Below are 8684 nucleotides of genomic sequence, written 5' to 3'. Positions count from 1 at the left end.
TGGGGCTAGCAGAGGTCCTGAGTTCAATTCCCAGCAGCCACACACGTGATGGCTCACGGCCATCTGTACAGCTACAGTGTACTCATACACATTAAAAATAAATCTTTAAAAAAAAAAAGAGAGAGCTGAGATCAGAAGAAGGTGGTGAAAAGTCCTTTTTTAAAATGGTACTCACTGGGCAGTGGTGGCGCATGCCTTTAGTCCCAGCACTTGGGAGGCAGAGGCAGGCAGATTTCTGAGTTAGAGGCCAGCCTGGTCTACTGGTCTATATAGAATAAGTTCTAGGACAGCCAGGGCTACACAGAAAAACCCTGTCTCAAAAAACCAAACCAAAAACCAAAAACCAAAAACCAAAAAAACGGTACTCAGAGCCGGGTATGGTCACGCATGCTTTTGATCTCAGTACTTAGGAAGCAGAAGCAGTAAATCTCTGTAAGTTCAAGGCCAGCCTGGTCTACAAATTGAGTTCCTTGACAGCCAAGGCTACACAGAAAAACCCTGTCTAGAAAAAAACAACAAACAAAAAAATAAACAAAATAAAACAAAGAAATAGTACTAGGGATCGGATCCAAGACTTCAAATTTGCGATGGGAACACTTCACTATTAAAGTACACATCCAGCCCCAGCTTGGGCTTGCGAGTCAGAGCTAGGTTTGAATCCCAGCTTGTTCTACATTTGTAACCTCGAGAGAGTTAGTGAGCTGAATCACACATACAGCTATTTTTATAGTTTGACAAAAGCCAAATACAAGTAATTTTATATGGCTCTTTGCGGTTTGGTTTCCTCGTTGGCAAAACAAAGACAGTAATGCCTCCAACCCACAGAAATGTTGCCAAGCTTAAACAATGCACTTCATAGAGAACACACATAGCAGTAAGAGCTCAGCAGGACCTGGTCTCTCAAAGTCTTAACTGTGATGGAAAATTATCTGGTGGCTTATGTGCCTGTCTACTCTCCCAGAAGTTGTTAGCACCTGAAATAAACCATTTTTCCTGCATTCAGGAAGGTTAAGAATATACTCACAGACCCACCTATACCATGAGACTTCATCAAGTGACCCTGGCCCCTTCATACAGTATGGCTTCACCAAGAACTAAAGCACGTTTACACATGCACACCCTTGATTACACCTCAGAAATCTACCTTTAAAAAACACGACGGGTGGGGCCTGGAAAGGTGGCTCAGAGGTTAAGAGCACTGGCTGCTCTTCCGAGGGACTTGGGATCAATTCCCAGCACAAATACGGCAGCTCACAACTGTCTGTAACTCCTGTTCCTAGAGACCCAATACCTTTACACAAAAACACCAATACATGTAAAATAAAATTTTTAAAAAGTTAAAAAATAAAGAAGCAAACAAAAAAACCCACCATGGGTTAGCAGGGCAGTGGTAGCACACAACTTTGATCCTAGTACCCAGGAGGCAGAGGCAGGTGGATCTCTGAGAGTTCAAGGCAGGCCTGGTGTACAGAATGAGTTCCATGGCTGTAATAGAATCTCTATCTCAAAACCCTCCCCTATACACACACACACACACACACACACACACACACACACACACACACACACACACCAAAACCCAAAAACCACCATGGGAACCTCACACCTACAATCTCACCACTGGAGAGGCTCAGACAGGAGGATTGCATTGTTTGAGACCAGTCTGGGCTACAGTGTGACACAGTCTCAAAATAAAACAAAAACAAAGAAACAAACAAAATCTAAAGCACCACCATGTAGGAAAAAATATTAACACATAAATGTATATTCTAATTGGAGATGGTGGTTCATGTCTATAATTCCAGCACCTGGAAAACAGATGTGATTTGAAAACAGCCAGTGTTATACATACAGTAAGATCCTGACCCTTATTAAAAAAAAAAAAAAGACCTGGGAAACTTCCTTTCTGTACTGACTCTTTGGCTGGGCCATTTCTTCTATAAGACTGACAGGGATCTCTGACAGACCTCTTTAGACAGACCTCTGACAGACAGCAGAGGAATGTGGCTCTCCAAAGCCCCAAGTCAGTGGCTGTGTCCCATTGGGGTTTCAGAAGTGGCATCAGAGGAAGCACACACAGGGCGATTCTCACCTCATTTTCATAGGAGCTGCCAATCACATAGAAATAGAGATCGATGCTACTTTTATAGACCACTGTCAGCCCTTCCAACAGAGCGATTTCACCTGGGGGAAGAAAGCAGAAACTGAATGGTGGGAGAAGAGGCAGCAACAAAACAGGAGTTCCCATGTGAATTCCTGGGGCCAGCAGCATGGGCCAAGGGTAGGCCAACTGTAATGACCTCCAAGCACTGAAGCTATTTATTGTTTTGAGGGGTAGCAGAAGGGACTTAGAAACTCAGGGGAGTCTATGTTCTCTAGCTCTCCCTCCCCCACTGCACCTACTTCCCTCCCTATGTATGAGGCAGGATACCAGCCGATCCTTTGGAGGTAAAAATGCAGAGCGGTCACCTTTACAGGCTTCCATTTACCTGCCCTAATGGATGCGGTACAATAAGCAGAGCTGCAGTTAAATTTGTCAAGTGAGGCTCATAAATCCAGGGACTAGACAGGTAGCTAACAGCCAAGCTTCTAGCACGGTATTCCCGTGTGAGGTACACTCACCTCCCCATTACATTTCTGAAGAGTTTATTATATGAGGGGAGGAGGAAAAAAAAAGAGGAGACTGAGTCATTTTATCTTTTTTTCCTGCAGTCCTGCTGACACCCCCTTCCCATGGTTCCCCGAAACACAGGGAATGGTGAAGAATGACCTACTATCCGTCCGATGGGTCTTGTTGAAAATGTTCTTCTCAAAGGCCTTCTGTTCCTTGACACTGGGGTAGGTGTCATCATAGTACTAGTGGGAGGGAAAGGAGACAGGGTTGGGTCACCATATCTGTGAGCCCACAATTATTAATGAGTGTTCTACTCTGGGATCTTGTATGACCCCTTCAAGGCATGAAGTAACAGAGGAATACTGAGACAGAGAATGGGAGGGAGAGAAGGAGGGAAGCGGGGGTGCAGATGAGAGAGATTGCTACCAAGCCTCAGCATGGTAGAGGGAAGAGCTGACTCCTGTGAGTTCTCTAGCCTCTCTAACAAGTTCATACATACACACCCAGAAAAGAAATAAATTAAAAAACAAACAAACAAACAAAAACCAGGGACGGGCTGTGCTGTAATTAATCCTACAATCCTATGAGCCATTTCTAAAACTCTGAGGGCAGAGGCCCACCAGCTCTCTTAAGGATACTTTTACCACATGCTTCCTAGGAGCTACTCTCGTCGGGGACAGTGCTAGAGAGATCAGGAACACTAACACAGGGAGGTTTTCTCAGACTCTCCCTCACTGCAGGAAGACCAGTAGGTTTCTTTTTAGTTAGTTTGTTTGTTTTTTTTCCCGAGACACGGTTTCTCTGTGTAGTCCTGGCTGTCCTGGAACTCACTCTGTAGATGTGCCTGCCTCTGCCTCTGCCTCTCTGGGTGCACAAGGGCTAGGATTAAAGATGTGCACACGACCACTTGGCTGGAAGACCATCTCTCCCACAGCACATCTTGGCTCTTTCTGCTGGCTGAGAGAAGCCGGCAGTCCACACCTTACTGAGCCCACTCCCAAGCACTCCCAGCAAGGGGGTGGAGATGCAGGCCGCTAAACTGCCTGCTCTTTAGGGGCTAATCTGTCCCAGTCAGCTGAAGACCTATGACAGGTCTGGCATTTAGCAATTGGATAACTGTTTCCAAAGGTGTCCTGCATAGTTACATCCAATTACAGGGAGGAACAGCTGGTGAATTCTAACTAATCTCCACCTGCTGATTGATTTATGCTCTGCTCGCCCAGAGTTAATACACCAGGGACAGAAGATATTTCTACAGGAGGGGGAGAATGGAAGAGAGGGGTGTCCTTTCTCTTCTCAATCTACCCAAAGTTAGCAACAGCTCACTGGGGCATGCAGTTTGGTGAGGTCAGAAACTAGAGGACTCCCTGAAAAACTCAGGCCAAGTGACAAGGTAATAGGGTTGGGGGCAGAAGGGATAGATAAAACAGACATAAATAGAGGCCTCTAGTATTGAGGCAGTGTTTTGCTCTGGAATTAAGGTTCTAAAGCTCTTCCTTGCCCTTATGATGTGATCACAGAAGGCAGAGAACACTATACGGAACAGAAGACTACCAGCTTGGATTTACCTGGAGTAGTCAAGGTAAGGTGAAAGAATTCTCAAAATCATCACACTCCTGAAGAATTTGAGTTAATATGGCCAACCCCAATACTTATGTATCCAATGTTTCTGTCCTGCTCCTATATTAAGTCTTACCTTGGCGAAGAGTCGGTCTCCATCGTTGTCCAGAATCAGGATGGCCTTGACAGTGTACAGGGAGGGCTCCTGAAGAAACATGAACACATCTTTAGTCCTGAGGGCATCACTACTAGCAAGCCTAATACCTTCTTTCCCTGGTTCCACTGGGCTGCAAAGGGTCACATAGGGGTTTGTGTCCCTACTGCAACATGATTAGGTCTAATACCTCCCCCTGAGAATAACCAAGGCCCAGAGAGACAGTCTCAGGCTCACAGGCCTTCACCATGCTCTTATTTCCAGGTCCTAAGGCCAATTCATTTTCTAAACCACCCATTCTCCCTGGCCTCCTGCACACAGGTGGGCATGGAATGTGACCACGCTAATAATGAACAGGCACTACTCATTTGAAAGAGGGTTGAATGCCCTTAGAGGTCACTGCAGTCCCAAAGCAGAAGCTTAAAACAAGCCACTCTAAGCCATCCACACACAAAGCATGACTGTGTGTGCACACACACTGGTTCTAAGACAGACATTGTCCAAAAGTTCACATAGGAAACCCTGGAAACCCTTCTTCAATTCACAGAATTTGAGGTCTCACCAAGACTACTACTCACTATCTCTGGTCCAAGGCAAGACTATCTGCTTTGCTCTCCTGGTCTTACAAAACCCACCCACCTTCAAAATATAAGTTTAACAAAGACATGAGGCAGAAGAAAGAATTACTGCAAAGGATCCAGAGACTGCAGCCTGACAGAGGTAAAGTGAGGCTCCTGGAGAGGTGGGGCTTCTTGCAAAAGAAGCACCCTAGCTCAAGAGAAGTGGGTATTAACCCAGGCTTTTCTTTTTCTTTTTATCATCTATCTATCTGTCTGTCTGTCTGTCTATCTATCTATCTATCTATCTATCTATCTATCTATCTATCTATCTATCTATCTATCTAGACAGGGTCTCTCAGTATGTAGCCTAGCTGGTCTTAAACCCACAAGACTGCCTCCAAAGTACCATCATTTTTTTTTATAGGGCAGGCCATGCTATGTAGTCCCAGTATATAGTCAAGGATAACCTTAAACCTAATCCACCCACTACTTCCTAATTACAGGTATGTGTCTTCATGTCCATCTGATTGATGAGGTCCTCTCTCAAAAAACAAAAAGAAACAAAGCAAGCCGGGCGGTGGTGGCGCACACCTTTAATCCTAGCACTTGGGAGACAGAGGCAGTCAGATTTCTGAGTTCGAGGCCAGCCTGGTCTACAGAGTGAGTACCAGGACAGCCAAGGCTACACAGAGAAACCCTGTCTCGAACGCCCCCCCCCCAAAAAAAGCAAAGCATTCATCATTTTTTGTATTTTGTTCATTAATTCATCTCAAGTACACAGAGCAATGCCTGACACATCCTGAACCTCTCAATATTTGTTCAAAATTGAGAACAGAGTTTAAAAAGAAATCTCTTGCCATGATTATGTATTATAACTGGATTTTGCAGCTAAGTGGATTTTGTAGTGAGATTGTTTTGGGATGATATTATTGTCAACCTTCTCCTCTGACACACTAAAACTGCTACCCTAGCCATACTACGCTCTGGAATAAAGGACAAAAGTGTTTCCTCTGCAACTGGGGAACTGTGCATCTGGCATAGGGAAGTCTTCTCAAGTATAGTCTAAGAGCCACAAACAGAAGTTGTTCTACTAACTCCTAACTCCATACAGAAAGATCATCCCACAGAGCAGGCTCTGTTCTACAGCCACTTGGCTGTTCAAGTACCAAAATGGAGCCCTCAATGGGAATGAGTTTCCTTAATGGACAAAAAAATCTTAATAGAAGGAAATGGTTGTGCCCCTCCATCCACACTCAGGGCAACTACACAGGGCTAGCTGCCCACAAGTTGAAACTGGACCTTAATCTGGCATTGGTGACTGTTCTTGCAGCCAGAGTCTGGTATTCCTGGAAGGAATGGGAGCACACACACCCCCATCCTCATAGAAGCCAAAATCCCTAATGGCCACCTGCCAAGTGGGAGAGCAAATGTTCTTGTGGCCAGCACTGTCTAAGTACCTACACAGCCATGCTAATAACAGAGAAACAGCCCAGGGTTCTGCTCCTGGTTCGTCACTGGCTGCCTAGAAGATATGATCAAAGAAACCTTAAAACAGAAACACTGGGTCTTCCTGGGCAAGATAAAAGACAGGAAAGAGAGAAAGGAGAGACCAGACTAGCTTTCAGGCACTCAAGTTCTGTAAGAGGGAAGGCTGAACAAAGTCTGACCATTTCAAACTTGCAAAGGAAGACCCACAACAAGGAAAGCTCGGGTATTTGGCAGGAAACAGAATGCCACTTAAAGGCATTACCATGCTGCAGTAGAGCCAGCTCTTGTCACTTCTGTTATAACTGGCCCCACTCCACCCTATGCCTTTACCTCTCAGGAGTGGGGAAGCCTGAGAGTTCCCTTCATGTCATAAAACCAGCCAGTTTAAAGGCTCCAGAAGCCATTATTAATAATGTAATTTCATTCTAAGCTTTGCAAAGGACATGTTTATAAATAACTCTCAGGTACTAAGAAATGAGCTTCCTGAACAATGACTTGGCTTTGACATTGCAATGCATTAAATACTGACTCTTGAAAAAGACCCTACAATCTTAGGACCATATTCAAAGGACTGAAAAGATCTATTCTTCCCTCTCACTCCCCAAATGGGCAGCTGCTAGAAAGCTTTCGAGACAAAGTTCTGTGATGCACTGACTTTCAGAGCCACAGCCTGAGTGTATAACAGAACTTCACCTCAAATGCTAAGAGTGCCTGTAAATGATGGATAGGTAGACTGGCTTGCAGTGGCAGGGATAGATTTTCATGTCTGTTTTTATTATCAAGAAAACTAGAAAGCTGTCTTTGGGACAGCTGAAATGTCATCCAACAAGCACCTAGGCTGCTGCAACTAACTCTCTGTTCTCAATCAGAGTCTCCAGAAACCTGCTGGAAACATCAAGTGTGGAGCCCCAAGGCCTGTACTGGGAAGGCTAGAGGAAGAAGACTCCTTCCCAGGGCTGCCCTCTGTGAGCCTCCTGCCTGACACACAGCTTCCTCAGGATTATAGCCCAAGCAAACAGTGCTAAAAAGGCAGTGATTTGAGGCCTAAGCTATTTGGGCAGAGTGATCACCTAAGGTGTGAGACCTTGTGTTACATCCACACACAAACAAAAACTCCACCAAACTCTATTTGTATGTATTTTGTATTTTAAATAAAACTAATAGAAACAGGTTTGTAAAAGAAAACATGGGAAGCTAACAGTAGTAACACATGCTTGTGACCCTAGGATACAGGAGAATCAGAAGTTTAAGGTCATCCTCAGCAACTTGTCAAATTCTAGGATAGGCTGGGACAAATGACCTTGTCTCAAAACAAATACGGACAAAACTACAGAATTAAGTCTATTGGCTTAATTAATATATATGGAATAGTAAGTGAATGAGACCAAAAAGCCTGGAGGAACAGTGTGTAGAGCAGAGAGACAGAATATTTTAGAACTATGAGTAACTATTTGATTCACTTAGGTTACAAAACCAAAAGGCCTAAGAATCTGAAGAGACAGCTCAGAGGTTAAGAGCATTTACTGCTCTTGCAGAGGACTCAGGTTCAGATCCCAGCTCCCAGTTCCAGGAGGTTCTGACACCCTCTCCTGGCCTCTGAAGGTACTGCATGCACATGGTGCCCATTTATGCATAAAGACAAAACAGTTGTGCATATAAAATAAAACAGAACCAAAAACAAAACAAACACAAACGAACAAACAATATGGCTGAGATTCCTGGAAAGTTCTGTGTTCCCTACTTACAAAGATATTCTTGGGACACAGTAAAAGGGCTAAGCTTAGCAACAGATCCACCAATTAAAAAGTTTAACAAGATGGTCTCCTTTCAATCTTACTTATAAAATGAAACCTAGAGAGATACAACTAAGAGAGCCCTTCACAGTACATACACCTGTAACCCTAGCACTTAGAAGGATGAGCAGGATCAGGAGTTAAGAGGCCAATCTGGACTATATAGTGAACAAGGTCATAGGATAGAGTGTGACCTTGTCTCAAAAGCAAAACAAAATTAGGAGAAATACCTAGATACCACTCCCAGCACCACATGGCTATGCAGGTATTCTGTTACCTAACCCCAAGTTAACATTTTTTTTAAATTAAAAGATGTGCTAAGATTGAGAGCTCTAATTTACTACAGAAGCCTATATGGTTCCGATGAAAAGAAAATTTAGCTAAGTTTTGACAAGGACAGCATTGGGAAACACAGCTCAGGGACTTCAGTGGTAGATTCTGTGCTCAAAATATGCTTTAGCATGTACTATGCCACATTCTCCCAGCACCAAAAACAAAATAATAAACACATTAGA

The 8684-nt window shown here is 44.1% G+C and overlaps 1 protein-coding gene across 1 annotated transcript in view; it reads right to left on the bottom strand.

Moving 5' to 3' along the window:
* The window catches only part of Copz1 (COPI coat complex subunit zeta 1), a 26641-nt gene that overhangs the window by 6411 nt on the left and 11546 nt on the right, over positions 1-8684 (bottom strand). Inside the window, exons 2-4 of the mRNA XM_031357464.1 lie at positions 4311-4379; positions 2775-2856; positions 2093-2184 (exon numbers count right to left, since the gene is read on the bottom strand). Coding sequence (XP_031213324.1) covers positions 2093-2184; positions 2775-2856; positions 4311-4379 — 243 coding nt within the window. The remainder of the gene's footprint in view (positions 1-2092; positions 2185-2774; positions 2857-4310; positions 4380-8684) is intronic.

The sequence above is a fragment of the Mastomys coucha genome, unplaced genomic scaffold (assembly GCF_008632895.1).
Source record: "Mastomys coucha isolate ucsf_1 unplaced genomic scaffold, UCSF_Mcou_1 pScaffold11, whole genome shotgun sequence".
Classification (NCBI taxonomy): Eukaryota; Metazoa; Chordata; class Mammalia; order Rodentia; family Muridae; genus Mastomys; species Mastomys coucha.
The sequence above is the reverse complement of the archived record's forward strand: the minus strand, read 5'-3'. Positions and strand labels throughout refer to the sequence as shown.